Genomic DNA, 17,715 nt, shown 5'->3' with positions numbered 1-17,715 from the left:
TATTTTCCGATTAGTCAGTAAGGCTACGCATGTTCAGTCTATCCACTCACCTGTACAAATAATCCCCCTGTGCTCCCCGCCGTTCGCTCTGAACCAGCAGCTCTGGGAGGAGAAAAGCTGCCGTACTCTTAAGTATTGCTCCCGTCATTTTAAGGATGCTTATTGGTCCCCTGAAAAACGACAAAAACCCGAACGTTATCATGAATCAGTAAAATCCTCCGAGGCTGAACTGGGAGGATTCGGCCTGGGAAGTCCCAGGCCGAATCCTTTACACTGCCAACACTTAGCTTTCATCAACAACTCAGGCAGAAATGAGAACGCTGCTCAACGCAAATAATAACCCCATCAGAACATGGTGCGGTAAATAATAAAACATAATTTAACGAGGCTTTGAGGCAGATAAATTTTCCTCGAGAAATTTTAATAATCAAGGCAATGGAATCACTCGAGGAATCTTTTCAGCCCTATAAGACGCTGAACATTCACTAACTGTGTGCTACTGATCTTAGACAGGAGTTCGTTCACCCAACCAAAGACAACATAGTCATAACATAATACCTATCTATCTAGATCTGTCTAGATCAAAGGTGGGCAATCCAGGTCCTTGAGGGCTGGTGTCCTCCAACTGTTGGACGTCTCAGAGGTTCAACATGCTTCAAACAACTGAAACACTTACTAAGTTCTCCAGAGTCCTGTTGATGACCTCATTATTTGACTCAGGTGTGTTGAAGGAGGGAGACATCTAAAGGTTGCAGGACACCGGCCCTCAAGGCTTGAAGTTCCCCGCCCCTGATATGGATGGATGGATCTATCGATTGATAGATCTAGAGGGATATCATGTCGTGACTGTCATGGGGTCAGTTATTTTGTGGGGTTTTTCTGTGTTTCACTATGTGTTTCTTTCTGATGTCAGGGTTTATTTTGCTCCATGTAGTTTCCTGTGTCCCCTGTTAATTTTATCCTCATGTGTCTCCCGTAGCTGCTGATTAGTCATTTCCTTCACCTGTTCTCTCTGTTATTTAAGTTTGAGCGCACCTTTGTGGGGCGTGGGATTTTTGTCTGGGTTAGTGTCTAAGTAGTCTTTGACATCAGAGCTGTCATAATGTCAGTGTCTGGGTTTGCTGGAGTAGACTGAGTTTCTGGTTACCAGTATAATTCCGAGTCCCAACATGTCCCCTGTTTGGGACTAATATGAAGAATAAAAGAGAAACGCCACGCTGTTGCCTACCTGCAAGTTCATTCCACGTTCCAAAAATGACCTTTCTGACAGTAACTATGTTGTCTTTGGTTGGGTGAACAAGAACCTGCCTAAGATCAGTAGTTGTTAGCGACCAGTAGCACACTGCTGGCGGATGTTTAGTGTCCGTAGCAGAAAGCTGACGTTGTTTTTCCGTACATCCAGTGTAAAAAAATGGCTCCATTAGCAGAGCCATTTATTGACACAGAATGCCCTGCGCTGTAGTTCACTTTCTGCTTTTGGAACGGTCAGTTAGGTGGCATTCAGATATGTTTTCAACCGAGCAAGAGTTCACTTCAACCGGATTGAGACCTAGGTTTTTACGCGGATCAGAGTTCACTTTTTTATTTCGTTTTGGAATCCAAATTTGTATTCACGTTTCCCAAATGAATCAAACTTTCTAGACAAACAAATTAGAGTCTGATGAAAGACTCTAATTCTGGAGTCTTTAATACAGAGATAGTCTGGATTAAAGGGTACTTTCACACCAGCTCAGAATTAGAATTCCAAAAATTTGAATTCCAAAACGGATTAAAAAAATCAAACTCTGATCCACCAAAAATCTAGGTCTCGGTCCGTCTGAAGCGAACTCTGAAACGGTTGCACTAGAGACTGTTCTAAAAGCAGGAAGATTACGACGGTGCAGGACATTCTGGTCAATATATTACTCTGTGCTCTTTTGGTTAACGGAGATGTTGTGTTGGTTGTCATGGCAACGGGTCTGCATGCCTGAGACACAAAGCGAGGAAAAAGCAGAATATAAATGGATTAAAGTTGTTTTATACCTGTTTATCAGCTTATTTTCTCTTTGCTGTGGCGCTCTGCAGCTGCTGTAATTTTTAAACCTTTAGTAAATGACACAGACTGAATTGCCCCGTTTGTTTGAACATATTCATAACAATCATCAAATAGGATGAAATATTTCATTTGTCTCCTATATATATAAAGTATATATCATGGTTTGTTACATTTTCACAAACTAATTTTAACAGCGGCAATTATGTAATAAATTATTCACCAATGTAAAAGAGAAATTTGCTTAGTCCTCTCGTGCATTTTGTCGGGAACCAAACTGTTTATAGATTAATATCAAGGGAGTATAGATATTTTATATACCAAAAATTCAGCAATTTCTTCAACTTTAATTTAAGCTATATTTATAGAAACTGGGTAAGAAATAACAGCGCTACGATAATTTTTGTGACAGATCCTTGCTCATCACTCATTGGAACAGTCTGGTTTTGTGGACATGACTCACCGTGTAGTAATGGTGCCTGCAGGAGCGTTGCTAGCGTTAGCGGCTAAGGTGATGTTCAAACTAGAAGTGTGTATCAATAGAGAAATTCTACAACCGTTAAAATCTGACAGCGCTCTGTTTTTGTTTACTTTTTGTGAAGGAGGTTGCGCTGGTCTTCAGAGGTTTTGTGTCAATTCCTTCAGTAGTTCTTGTTGCAGTGCCACCGGTTTTTCAGGTAGTTTGGGTCGTTTGACACAGTGCAGTGTGATAATACGTTTGTTACAGTCTGAAAATGTAACAAATGTTACAATTTTGGTCCCCAATCGAACCGAGTCTACTAGACTATCGGGTGTGAAAACGCACCAAGTCTGAGCACGAGGAGAAGTTTTGAGTACAAGGATTACAAGTTTTGAGAAGAAAGATATGAAGTCCTGCTTTCAAAATAAAAATCTAAGCAAAAGTACTAAAAGTTTGAGAAGGAAAGATACAAAATTCTGCTTTCAGACTGAAAATATGTGCTCTTAGATTATGACAGAAAAATTCCTCCATACACCTGCAGCTGGAACTGCAATGGTCCTTTTTTAAATTATTTTTTTATTAATCTTTTTTTGTTTGATGACAAAACCTCAATAATGAAATTAAATTAAGTTTTTGGTTATAATGTGACAACCTGTGCAAAGGTTTAATGTTTATCATCCTAACCCGTCTAAGTAAATGTTGTCTAACAATTAATCCCAAGAATAATACACTGCTCAAAAAAATAAAGGGAACACTCAAATAACATCCTAGATCTGAATGAATGAAATATTCTCATTGAATACTTTGTTCTGTACAAAGTTGAATGTGCTGACAACAAAATCACACAAAAATCATCAATGGAAATCAAATTTATTAACCAATGGAGGCCTGGATTTGGAGCCACACACAAAATTAAAGTGAAATGTTCCCTTTATTTTTTTGAGCAGTATATTTTAGTATGGATCCTCCCATGTTTGTTTCAGGTTGTTATTGTTGAGGTCCAGGGGCTGAAGTCAGTCGCTCCAAACCGAATTGTTTACTGCACCATGGAGGTGGAGGGTGGAGAAAAACTTCAGACTGACCAAGCAGAAGCTTCAAGACCACAGTAAGTTCACCTCAAAGGTTTTTACTCAGTAGCTCTAACGGGCAGTAATAGCCTTTGTGCAAGCAGTCAAGGACAGGACATAATTCTTCTGACTGCCTTATGTGTAAATATTCCCTCCGCTCTCACATTATGTCTGCATCTGTGTGGTTAACAACAGTCACCCTACTGTTGTAAACTTTGCAATTTTTTATGTTAGTGTCTTCCAAAATTCAAATCAGCAGGCCAGGATTTTTAAATGGTAAATAACTTTATCAAGTTCAAGGCACTTCATACTACCTTCAGTCAGTTATGCATTCACACACGCACGCACGCACGCACGCACACACACACACACACACACACACACACACACACACACACACACACACACTGACGGTGGTGAGCTACTGGATGTTTTTGGACTGTGGGAGGACACCGGAATACCTGGAGAGAACCCACATATGCACAGGGAGAACATGCAAACTCCATGCAGAAAGACCCCAGGCCGCCAATCGAACCCAGGACCTTCTTGCTGCAACAGTGCTGCCAACTGTGCCACTGTGCAGCCCAAATAATATAAGATAATTTATATTGCTATTTTCACCCTCTGTTTTGTACTATACAGCATTTATTTTTCATTTAGCTTTACCAATTTTGATTACTTTGTCTTCAAAATTGCTGAATTTTTGCATTTTCCCATTCAAATGCTAAGAAGCTCAGCTGGTGAGGCAGCAGCGAGCTGAGCCTCACCTTGGATTGCGCAACCTCTAGCTAACTGCACTGGCTGCCATTGGATGAGAGCATGCTCCTCCTGTCTGCACGTCGCCAATAAAATGGTTAAAAAAACATTTAATACATAAACTGATTTTCCATCATTTAGCTTATCTATATAATGTACAATGTTGTCACTGATTGTATGTATAATGCGATTTGTGAACAATCAGAAACGTCAGAGAACAGAGTCGAGGTGAGACAGGCAGTTTTCCTGCCTCATGGCAGGGGGCGCTCATGATCCCAGACACTGGTCTTGTGACTCCACTTCTGTAGAGTAAGAGTCAGCGAGCTAGCCATAAATAAGTGAAGCTACACTCAACGGTCTATGTGTAGCTTGGCCGATACAAAGAGCGAGAAAGAAGTGGTTTTGAGTTGTTCTTCCAACGGTTTTCCCTTCGCTGTGGAGCATAGCACTAAATTAATAATATCAGTAACACTTTATTTGACAGGGTGTGCATAAGACTGACATGACCCTGTCATCAATGTGACATAACACCTGTCATGAAGATAAAGGAGTCTTTATGAATGTTTACGACTGTTGTCCTGAATTGTCATTCGGTAAATAACACTTTTAATGCAAAGTTGACAATTTTAATGGGGTTTTAATACAAGTTTTAATGCAACTTTGCATTAAAAGTGTCATTATTTTAGGGCTGAAACGATTCCTCGAATGATTCGAGTACCTCGATTACTAAAATTCCTCGAGGAAAATTTACCTGCCTCGAAGCTTCGTTAATTTATGTTTTATTATTTAGCGCACCGTGTTCCGGCCGGGACTTCATTTGCGTTGTGCGGAGCTCTCACTTCCGCCTCTGAGTTGTTGACAAAAACTAAGTCTCAGCGGCATAAAGTCCAATCTTCAAGATTGGCCCGTGGGGATTTTATTGATTGATGATAATGCCCGACTTTTTATCGTTTTTGGGGAACCAATAAGCATCCTTAAAATGACTGGGGGAATGCCTGGAGTACGGCAGCATTTCTCCTCCGGGGCTGCTGGTTGAAAGCGAACGGCGGGAAGAGCGCTGAGGTGAGCGGATAGCCTGAACAGGGCGGGCGGCTGAGTAGCTGATGCTTACCGTGTAAATGTAGCTTTACCGACGAACCGCACAATACATTTCATATCCCGGTCTGAAGAAACGGGTGGCGGAGCGCATCGTACATGGCTGGTAGATGAGTTTCTGAGTGTGACCAGTGAAGGTGTCGTAAATATCCCGTATTGCTTCCCCCCGTGTTCGTCCCCCGGTCTAACGGTTCGTCAGTCCGCTGGTCTATTTCCTCCCCTCCACCCCATGTTCGTTCATTCGCCCTCTCCTCCCACTCCAGGCGGCATTTCCCGTATTTTCAAACCCAAAGCGTGACAGGTTAGGTGGCAAGGTGAGTTTAATTAATCTATTAAACTCACTGAAGATGAATACATAAACTAAAAGCTGGATTGTAGACATTTTTATAAGCATATTTGTGAGCCTGCCTCTTTGTTATTAAATTCAATATAATTTCAGATTTTTCTATAACTTTTCTTCTGGTTAACTTAGAAAGTGAGCTATTATTGTTACAGGTTAGTTTTCTAAACTACAATAAAGCAACTGTTAGGGATGCTCAAATATGAAAAATTGGACTGACATTGATATCTGATAGTAACACCGGTATTATGCCAGATTTACCAATATTTCATTTTATAATTTTTTTTAATCCGATTACTCGATTAATCGTAAGAAAAATCGATAGATTACTCGATTACTAAAATATTCGTTTACAACAGCCCTAGATGATATTAAGTGTGCACCTGTTTTTGTATGTGCAAACCTTTAGAAGATCAAGCCCAGAGAGCACACATGTTCCAAAACCTGTAAAGCAGGCAAGCAAATCAGTTTTGGTAACACTTTAATTAAAGGGGTGTGAATAAGACTGACATAACACCTGTCATAAACATCAATAAGTCTTCATGAATATTTATGACTGTTGTCATAAAGCGTCATTCGGTAAATTATGACACTTTTAATACAAAGTTGACATTATTCAAAATGTCTTTATGACAACTTGACATTAACCAAGAAATCATGATCTGACATAAATTTGTCATAATAGTAGTCATAATGATTTAATTATTACACTAGCAAAAGCTTTAACAAAACAATGATTAATATTTCCACTCCCTGAAATAAAGCAAAACAAATAGGACAAGCAGTAAAGATTTCACTAAGCTTTATTACACGGTCAAATGATTTAATAACACTCATTAACAATTTATTTTACATCAACTAAAGTGGAACAAATAGCACCAGTTATGAATACGTCTTTAAGTGTCATTAATATTAACTTTTACCTCAAGTAAATTGAAACTAGTAGCAACAATTATAAAGATGTAATTTAGTATTACAGTGTCAAATGCTATGCTAACAGAGTCATTGATATTAAGTCTTACCTCAAATGAAGTGAAACACACTGGACTACTTATAACTACCATCATAACTGTAGAACAAACCCTTTGTACATTGGAATAAAACAAAAGATGACTTGTTCTAAGATAACAGAGGGTTTAACGTCTGGTCAGTATGTTGTTACTCTGAAATGCTGATTGAAAAACTAAAGCAGAATTACTTATTCTGTAACTTAAGAAAATAGGTTCTTTCAACAGTAACATGTTTTGCTTTGATTATGTCATTGGCTTGAATTGCTCATAGCTAACATTACAGAGAAAGAGAACATAGTCAATGTTATTTTCTCAAAGAAAATGTAAAGTTAATAAGACACATACCTCATATGTATTAGGTGACAAACTTCAGCTTCTTTTTAAACAGGAGGTCTGGCCGTTATAACTTGTATTAGGTAGGCCCCACCATAGACATCAATACGTAGACGCCTCATGGAGCGCTGAGTCCTACGTAACAGCGTCCGCCATCTTCTATGTGGCAGCAGAGGATCGGAGCTCATTAAGTCCTGTGCTGTGTGAACTTGTTTCAACCGTTTTACGAAACAAATTGGATTCATTGGCATTACCTTCCCCAGGTAAGGATGAAAGATCAGAATTACTTTGCAGCCAGAAATTCGCTTCTAAACAACCGAGAAATATTTCCTAAGTAGCTAAATTGGCCCGAAATAACCGCTGATTGTTAGCATAGCAGCTAACGATTTCATACAGTTTCCTAATGAGAGAGAGGTGATGAAAAACCGCTGTTGGAGGAGAAGTTCATTAAAAACCAGAGGATTTGGTGAGGAAAGATGAGTCAGGATCAGAGCTGGAGCTGCTGTTCTTCAGTCTGTTTCCAGCTCAGCTTCTCCATGTCGGTATTTAGCTATAAAGATGCTAAGAGTCAGAGCCCAACATGCTGAAAATGGCTTTTTATGAATGTGAAGGAAACATATTTTCTATTTCACTTTTGGATAATTTCTCTTTTATCCTTGGCTTTAGCCTGTGAACCAGGACGTCTCAGAAGTCATTGAGTTCTCCCAGTGTGACCAGCAGACTGAAGCCTTTGACCAGTGTTCCCAGTATAATAAATAAATGTTTTATTCTTTCACTTTTTGTGCATTTTTAAATATCTCAATGTGAAGTATTAGTGTATTAATACAGCTTATGTAATGAAATAAAAATAATTTACTCTGTTAGAATTATTTTCACTCTTTGCTGTCAGTAGCAGAGTTGACGTATAATAAATATTTTTTCTCTGGAAAAAAGTAAGAAAAATATGTAGTTTAATGTTTGATAATGACTGATTTATAAATCAAAAGTCATTTCTCAATAACATATAAAAAATAAATACAGGAAAATTATTTGTTTCTTGTCTTGAAATGTTAATGTACATTAAATTATGGAATATTATGGAATATTATAGCAATTATGGATATATTCTTTAATAACACTGTAAAAGTGTGTCTGTTAATCAATTTCAATGTAAAAATTATCAGAATAATTTCTATCAAATAAAACGTTGTGCTCATTACTCAGAAATGCCCCAAAACAATTAAATAATCACATCAAAAGTTAGAAACGCTCTCTTTAGTAATTTATTTGATTGCCAAATATATTAATGTGTGTGAGAAAATGTGTCAATGGCAGATATTAATTTAAAATACTTTGTAAAACGGCACTTTATGAAGTTTGGTCCATTTACTTGTATTAGCTTACTGGCACATATTCCACATTCAATATGGCGGACACTGTTGCGTATCGCAGCAACGGCCGACCCGGAAGATTTATTTTTCATCAACACACTGCTGCCTCTCACTGGTGGAGATGATGTATTGCACTACTTAGCCCTTGTGTTTAGAAATGGGGTCCATACCAACCGACCCCACACACGTAAAACTTTTATCATTTGCCACAGTTCTCTACGTTTGCCTCAGTCCTCGCACGCACAAGGGTTAAAACAGCCCTAAATAATGTTTCAAATGCTAAGTTCATAAGTGCTTTGTAGACATCTTGCTGTAAAACTTTAGGATCGATTAAATTAAGACTAAACAACATGGCAGAGCTTTATAATATTACTACAAATAGGAAATTTTTAAAGTTTAATCAGTAATACTTTTATAACAAATTTATGTCAGATCATGATTTCTTGGTTAATGTCAAGTTGTCATAACAGACATTTTGAATAATGTCAACTTTGTATTAAAAGTGTCATGATTTACCAAATGACGCTTTATGACAACAGTCATAAATATTCATGAAGACTTATTGATGTTCATGACAGTGTTATTCACATCCCTTCAAATAAAGTGTTACCTCAGTTTTTCAAATAGAGCAAATTTTGTTTTAATAGCAGGATTTATTCTCCTGTAAGTAGCAGCAGGAGGAACTGTCGGAGAGAGAGAGAGAGACGCACTAGGAATGTGAATTTTCTATAGGGAGAGCACCTCGCAGCTTGCATGAGGTTATCAATAAATGGACCAACCATCTCAGAGTTCCCAAATTCAAAGGCTATTTAAAATGTTCTTCTAGAAGCCAAAGAAGATACATTGCATGATTTGTTTCTATGGGTGATATGGTGGCGAAGGGGTAAAGCACAACCCATGTAAGGAAGCCCTACTCCTCGACTCGACTGTCGTTTTGAGCTGGCTGGTCAGTGTTTGTCTGCACATCTTCCCAGGCATTGCCTACCTGGTGTGGTGACCTTTGCTGCATGTCTTCCCCCTCTTTCATGATCTACATTCCTGTCTGACCACTTTCAGATAAAGGCCACTAGAGCCAATAAAACTTTAATTATATGTATATATACATTTGTTGTTAAAGGAATTATTACAGCAATCAATTATAGCAATCAACAGTTCTACTCAGTGACTGCTACAAGAAATGAATGAAATACATTTTACTTTTTCATCCAAATCCCAAAGGAATACGTTGTTGTGGGTAGACAGAGTTGGGTGAGCCAAACATTTAGATGTCAGGAGATGGTGAAACGCACAGCATCTTCTTGTGTTACTAACACAGTACTGATTGTACTGCTGTGCAGAGAAAGAGGTAAGCAATTTAAATTGGGGGATTAATGGATGATCAGGTATGAACAAACATAGCATATATAATAATGATGAAAGTGGTTACCATTTTACAGTAAGAGAGCAACGTTTGAACTGAATTACATCCCATAATGTTTTCATGGTCCTCTGCAAGCTCTGTTCAAAGAACAATCAGCTTATTCCATCCAACAGTGCATTCTCCTCCAGGTCACTCCTGTCAGTGAGTCCTGCTCTGTCTGCTTGTTGGCTACTGATTGCCATTTAGGATTTAGCATTCTTGGTGGCAGTTGGTGGTTGTCAGATGTCTGTTCAGACAGCAGTGGACTATACAATAATGAGGATGCCCTTTACATGCTTAAGCTGCTAATAGATTTTTTTTTCTCTGAAGTTTTCCATCTGAAAGAATCACCAAACGGGGTCAATAATTAGACAAGCTAAATGTAACTCTGAAACCCTGCTGACCAAAAGGGGTCCAATGTGGAAACGTGGCTGTTCTGCAGATCCTCTAACTGCCTCCTGTGTAACTAATATGCAGTGAGCTCTTTTTACTGCAAAAACAAAAAGAGCAGTTTTTATTCAGTTTCTCACTGTACTCACTGTAACATGACTGAAATCACTTTGGGATGTGAAATTAGAAAATAATTTCAACTTGAAAAAGCAAATGTACAATATTTTTGCAAAGTTTGGACAAGTTATCTGGATCAAAGTATAGATGTTCTTGAGGCAGTTCAGTAAGATCAGAGCTTTCTGAGTTTTCTTGTGAGGACATCCTAAAGCAGGCCTGATGCAGTGCAAAAGGGCTGCAGGCCTGGGTTCAGACCCTGGTGTGGCGTTTTGCATTAGCCCACTGAGCCTAGTCCCACTTTGCTCCCCAAGAGCAGTGATTCCATTCAGGTGGCCCAGGTGGGGCTGGTTTGAAGTGGAGTTTTTTTTATTAATAAGTTTTTATTTGGAGAAGCAAGTGTACAGACAATCTCCTCTGTACAATTCAGTTTCCACCTCACTGTGTTACAATTGCCAAACAAAAGTGTGTGTGAGGGTGGCTTGATCCCATTCTCCTTGCATTAGGAGAAAACACAATCAGGATTGTAAGTTTGCCAGATTCAAATTGGGATATATACATTCTAAAACTTGACAGTATTTTCATGTGACAGACATATTTTACAGGTTTTACATAGTTTGTCCATTTTGACCAGATCCTGAAAAATGATTGCCTTCGACCTTTAGCAGAGAACGATATCTTCTCTAGAATGTAAATGTCCAGTACAATTCTGAACCATTCATCAACAGTAGATGCTTCAGATTTTAGCCATTTTCTAGTGATTGTCTTTTGCTTGCAGCCAGAAGCATTAGCAGCAGCGTTTTATCTTTCAGAGTCCAGCCTTCAAATGAAATGTCTCCACTTCAAATCATCCCACGGATGATGCTATTCAGGTCTGCAGACTGGGGAGGACCATTGCAGTCAGAATATTTGTTCCTCTGCTTGAATGAGTAGTTTTGGAACTGTGTTTTGGATTATTGTCTGGTTAAAATATCCATTCCCAGCATAACTTTGTAACTAATTCTTGAACATTATTCTCAAGAATCTGCTGGTATTCAGTGGAATCCATGCAACCCTCAACTTTAACAAGATTCCCAGTGCCTGCATTGGCCACACAGCCACCAAATTTTACAGTGGGTCGCAAACATTTTTGGAATGCTGTGTTTTTTGGCGCCATCCATAATGCACATTGTTGTGACCAAACATCAGTCAAGAGCAGTTTATCCCAAAATATCCAAATGTGCTTGTCCATACTTGCAGTGACTCTGGTTGTGGTGTGCTGGCAGAAACAGCTTCTGCCGCATCAATCTCCCACAGAGCTTCTTCTTGTTCAAAGTGCACTGAATTGTTGAAAGATGCACAGTGACGCCATCTGCAGTAAGGTGAGGTTGTAGATCTATGGAGGTGGTCTGTGGATTGTATTTGGCTGTTCTCCCCATCCTTCTTCTCTGCCTCTCTAATATTTTTCTTTACCTGCCACATTTGAGCTTAACGAGAACTGTGCCTGAGGTCTTTAATTTCCTTACTACATTCTTCACAGTGAAAACTGGCAGCAATGATTTTTGTATCCTTCCCCTAAATCATAATGTTTTTTTGTTTTGTGGACCCCATTTTGCCAGTCCTCAGAGGAGATGCAAAGAGGGGAATAACAACTGGCCATCTTAAATACTTTTTCTCATGATTGAATACATCTGTCTACGAAGTTCAAATCTTGATGAGCTTACCAAACCAATTTTGTGTTCCAATAAATAAGTGACAAGTACATAAAGAAAAAAATCAATAAATGCAGGAGCGCCCACATTTTTGCACCCATCAAATTTTGTTATAATGAATATTGCACATTTTCTGAAACCTCATTTCAATACACTGCCCATCAGTTAATTGATATATCAAATTGAAATAGCTGACGCAAAAACCCAAGATTTGCATCAGGCCTGACCTGGCCAGCCTGGCCTGAAGATATTTAAGATTATAGGGGTGCCCAAACTGTATTTTTCTCCAAGAGTCCAGCATTGTGCGTAGCGTTGACTCGTGGCATCATCAGCCCCTCTTGTAAATCGTTGTCCATTAAAACTGATATTAAAGGTATTTCTTACACTGTTGTGCCTCCTGTATAAAGGCACTGTAAACTAAGCTTCAAGGTAATAGTTCTGCAAGTTGGGAAGACCCCGTCTATCTTTCTCCTTCTTTAACTATACTGCTTGCGCTATTAATCTGTCCCATTCTAAGAAACGCCTTTCTGGAACCTAAATAGGTCGACATTAAAGTAGATATAGCAAGTGTGGAAGAATGTTCTTCCTGACCAACTCTATTCTGGAATATAAATTTGAAAAAGGGACCAAATTCTATCTCTGTATATCAAATTTCAGCTTTGACATTAGTTGACATCAAATAATCCTGGATAAATCCTTTGATAATGTGACCTCTAAAAATGTTATGGATTTTGCTTTCCAATTCCATTTGGACAAGCTTCTAATTTTGTTCTGTGGATTGTAGTTTAGTATTGAAACCCGAGTCTTTTTAATGTTTATTTTGTAACCCGATAATGAACTATATTCTTCAGTTATCTCCATAAGTATGGGTAGAGTTTGAGCTGGGTTTGTTACAGTTAACAATTAGTGATGCTCTGATCAGATTTTTTGCTGCCTATTGTGATACCGATCACCGATTCCGATCACATGGATTAGCTGTCAATTTTTTCGCTTTAGGTATAAATGCTACTATGTGATCTGGCAAAATGTAACCATAAAATCACCCAATTCAGACAAAAACTTGCAGTAATTAGTCAGAAAGACAAATGAAAAACCTGCGATCAGTAATACAATAATTAAGACTAAGGCTTTCAACACCCTAAATTATACATAAAGTCAAATAAATCTCAACACTGCCTATGTCAAATAATGTCAAGTAAAAAAGGAAACATTCATTTATCGTAAATTCAGGTTGACTTAAAATAAAAAGTCCTACGTTACTAAATCAAAACGGCCTCAGAGCAGAGCTAATTATTTTGTTCTGGCTCTGATTAATTCTGCAGAACACAGGGAGGAGTCAGAGGAGCTGTTTTTTCTTTTTCACAGATTGTCTATCATGTTAGGACAGTGAAAGTTTTAAACCATACGTACTTACAGGGTTTCCCCGAGTGTATCATAAGACTGGCGACCTGCCAGTCTTTCCTTGCCCCCCCGCCAGACTAAGCATTGCTTGTTTATTAAAAAAATTAGTGATAATAAAAAAAAAAAATCGCTTAATTTTTTTTAAATAGGCAGAGTAGAATTCTTCCTAAAAGATGGGTTTCCAAACCTTGTTAAACCTTGTTGATGCATATCATCAACTATATATAGTTGATGCATTTAAACAAGCCACAAAGCCGGGAGCGCGGACCAATCACACTGCTGACGCCTCTGTGCTTTGCCTCACGCGCTATCTGAAGTTTACCTCGGCACGTGTCCAGTTTCACTTAAACTGGACACAGGCTGACCTGTATGGATATTTACATCAACCCCATCATGAGAATGATGTTTCTTTGCAGAACGTTTCATCAAGGTAGGAGTCGAGAGTCAATGTGAACCGCAAGTATGATTTATAGTTGCGCTGTCAGAGGTGCATGTTGAGGAGCGCCGAGAATGATTTATCTTTGTGAACAAAGAATTATGTGCATGCTGGTTTAATTTGTCCACTTTGTCAGCCAGAGTTAATGAGTGCGGAGATCTTAAAATCTTGTCCCATAAAGCTTGGACAACCAAAACTGTTTCTGTGGCGCTTGTTAAAAACTCAACAGACACAAAATGGAAGAGCTATTAAGCCACATTAGAAGCATTAAATTATATCTCCTGTTTTTGTTGTTGTGCAGCTCATCATGCAGGGCTGGTCTGGTCCAAGGTTTTATGAATAGTTGAGGATTTAAATGGCATTTCACTGGCGATGTCTTCCAGTAACAAATATTTACCCAGTAATATTTTTCCATTTCCTGTCAACTTAACATCTTTTAATACAAAAATAAGGTGGGCTGCTGGTGGACTGCCTCAGCGCCAGACCACCGGGCTTAGCAAGTTTTCTGGGGGAAATCCTTTATCTTATTTTTTATTTTTAACTTACCTGTGCAGCATCAAGCAGACGTTTGATTTGAGAGTCCTCTGTCAGGTGGAGCTCGAACGGGGCTACGACTGTGAAATATTACTTCTTCATACCGTGTAGTGCTGGTCCAACAGTGAGGGCAGAACCCAGCCTATTACACCCCAATGACTTTTAAATAATTTTTCTTTTTATTAGCTTTCTGACTGTCATGCTCATCTGGGTGAGTGTGGGTAGTTGTGTGCTGTTTTACCTGCTGCGCTGAATGTCTTTTTTTCTGCAGTGAGCCTTGATAACTGACCATACTCCATTAAGAACTTGTTTTTTAAATGTCATTAAATTTGTCCTGTTGATGCATTTTGGTCCTTCACCCCCAATGTATTTTTCTGTCACAAGACGGAAACTTACCCATTTACTCTCAGAGCGTTAAAGTTCCACATGACATGGCTTAGAATTTGCTGCACAGTGAGAAGGAAAGGAGGAGATATGCTGCACACTGACTTCTGAAGGCTGCAAAGTATGAGATACAGGTGACTGGTCTTTGTGATCGGCAACAAAAGACAATGATCAGGGATCATGATCATATACTTTTTCACAAAAATTGGCTGATTATGATCAGTTGCCAATAGATAGGCACACCACTGCTAACAATAAATTATCTGCAAACAGTGACAACTTTTGTTCCCCAGATGCCGTTTGACCTCCTGTTATGTCTGGCCTCTGTCTTATCTACTGACTTAATGGCTCTATGAAAAGGGCAGAAAGGAGCAGTGAAACAAAGATCTGTTTTCTAAAGAACAGGGATTTGATAGGTGTCAGTTCATTTTATCCTAGCTGATAGTTTGTTGTACAATGCTGCAATTACATTAATTATGGTTTGGTGGAACACAAACTTGGACATCATGTTTTAAAGAAAGAACCATCTGACCGAGTCAAAAGCCTTCTATGTGTCTAAACTCAGTACAAAGGGTCTCTATTTTTTGTTGTACTACATGATTTAAAATATGCAAGATTATCTAAGATATGATGCTGAGTGTACATTCATGAGAAATAACTTTTTTGATTTTAGCAAATGGCTGCAATGAAACAGAGTCAAATTAAGATGGGTCTGAATACTTACTTCAAAGTTTTTGATGTTTTGATCACTATATTTCATCATATTTATTGTTTCATAGTTTCTAATTTGGTGTTTTGTAGATGGAGTACTCAGGGAGACTTCTCTACAACTCATCCCTTGCCTTTGGTTAAAGTAAAGCTCTTTACAGAAAGCACTGGTGTCTTGGCTCTGGAAGACAAGGAACTGGGCAGGGTAAGTTCAAAAATGAAATGGAAATAAATGCTTGTGAATTAACCACTGATGGCTGAGTTAGATTAGTAGCTTTCTAAGGATTGGAAATATTTTTGGAAGAATTTTTCTCTCTCCATGAAGAAAGGCAGCATGCTGTTAGGACAATGTGTACTTGCAATATTACTGCAATATATTCTAATGGCAGTAAGAGTTGAGATTAATTTACATTTAGTCACAGGTCTCCTCCCTCCCCTTCCAAATTTTGAATCCAAGCTGTTTGTAACAGATATTTTCCATATTGTGTGGCCCTCTGCTCTGTTGGTTAAAACTGTAAAGTAAACCTGATAAACCAATAGCAACAGCAAACTATAGTTTGTGAAATACTTGATAAGTAAGATTTAATTTCCAGTTGTTTGTTTTAGACCTTCTACCTCTTCACCATTGGTACATGTATCACTGTTAGATGTCCTGAAACCCAGGGACAGGCCTCAGTAATAGCAGACTGACAATAAACCACCTGACTCAGCAATGTTTTGGTTCCAGCTGCGTCCTCCTAATGGCTAGAGGGCTGTTTCACAAAACCAGGATGGCGGATAAATCAGGAATTTTCCAAATATCCTGTCTTAATTAAAACTCCATTTGTTTTTACAAAAGCAGTAGTTATGATGGCAGTTCATCCTGTACAGCTAGCTGGCTCCGGACCAGGCTGACAGCCAGGCTTAGTTGATCCTAGAGCCTTTTCTGTTCAGTCAGCAGTCACAACGATCAGAAACCAAAGTGTGTTGTCCGAGATTCTGTTTTCTTATCTGTCTGTTTTGGTCTTCTTTATCATCCTGCATTACATTACCACTGATTCATTTTGGTATTCAGTCAAGTACTGTCATTATCTTAATATCATGGTGGCATAAAATATCATTATCCTTTTTAAAATAATCCATGTGAACTACATTACTGTTCAATTGTGTTTCTGAAGACCACTGTTTCACTGGCGGAGTAGAATTCTTCCTAAAAGATGGGTTTATAGTTTTGACAGAAAGTCAAAGAGAGAAATGGCTGACAAAGAAACAAAGGTGTTGTAAGGAAGTCAAACCATATTAGTTGTATGAAAGATGATTTACTGACAAACAGGAAGTTAATCATTAAAGGCTTTATGCTGTCCACATACTTTTATCCACATATTTCCCAGATACTGCAGAAATGTTCTTACTTTAGTTTACAGCAAAGATGAATAAAAGTAAAACAACCCGCAAAATCACTCGTACCTTTTTTCTCTTTCTCTTTTTGTTGTTTACACCCGTTGCCATGGCATGCGCTCTGCAAGCTGAACAGAGATTATTTTATTTTGCAATTATTGATAAAGCGCTCCCCTGAACATAGCGGTGGTTGGTTAACCGATTTAGCCAAGTTAAACTCGTTCTCTGCTCGTCAGTCGGTCTTTGAGTTGCCTTTTTTTTTAGTGGAACCGAAATGCACAAAATTGCGCAACACCTCATTGAAACAAACATTATTGAGATTATTCTTTTATTGAGTTATTACTTTGAACACGTTTTGATGATTTTTCAAAAATGTTTTAATAAAGTTACAAACATTTTGGATCTGTGAATGTTTTGATAAGCATGTCAGAAGTGCTGGTTTCAGCCTCCTGGCAGCCTTGGCAGTAGTCGTTTTTTGAGAGGACATGATCTAAGAAAGTAACCTGCTGTTGCACAAATTGGAATTTTGACTTTGAAACCTTGCGGCCTCTTTGACCTAAATGTCTCAGCAGTTTGAGTTTGTCCTGATTGCATTGTTCTTCAGATGGAGATGAAGTAGAAGGTCATTGACATATTGCAACAGGACAGAGTCGGGGGTCAAGACAGGATCTGACAGAAATTCTTAGAGGGCTGAATTGTAGATTGTTGGAACTTTGGATTAACCCTGACAGAGTCTGATAAATGAGTGGTTTTCCATTTAACTCAAAAGCAAATAAAATGGCTGTCAGGATGAACATCAACTGAGAAAAAAGCGTTTA

General features: G+C 38.5%; 1 protein-coding gene across 4 annotated transcripts in view; it reads left to right on the top strand.

Moving 5' to 3' along the window:
- cadps2 (Ca++-dependent secretion activator 2) overlaps positions 1-17,715 on the top strand; it is a 240,977-nt gene that overhangs the window by 30,456 nt on the left and 192,806 nt on the right. For all 4 annotated transcript variants that reach the window (XM_088006677.1, XM_088006678.1, XM_088006675.1 and 1 more), the window contains exons 6-7: positions 3,476-3,597; positions 15,614-15,725. In XM_088006677.1, coding sequence (XP_087862803.1) covers positions 3,476-3,597; positions 15,614-15,725 — 234 coding nt within the window. The remainder of the gene's footprint in view (positions 1-3,475; positions 3,598-15,613; positions 15,726-17,715) is intronic.

Source organism: Poecilia mexicana, unplaced genomic scaffold (genome assembly GCF_051168715.1).
Source record: "Poecilia mexicana isolate PSO_F unplaced genomic scaffold, ASM5116871v1 scaffold_6, whole genome shotgun sequence".
NCBI lineage: Eukaryota > Metazoa > Chordata > Actinopteri > Cyprinodontiformes > Poeciliidae > Poecilia > Poecilia mexicana.
Note: the sequence above shows the minus strand (reverse complement) of the source record. Positions and strands in the feature narration are given on the sequence as shown.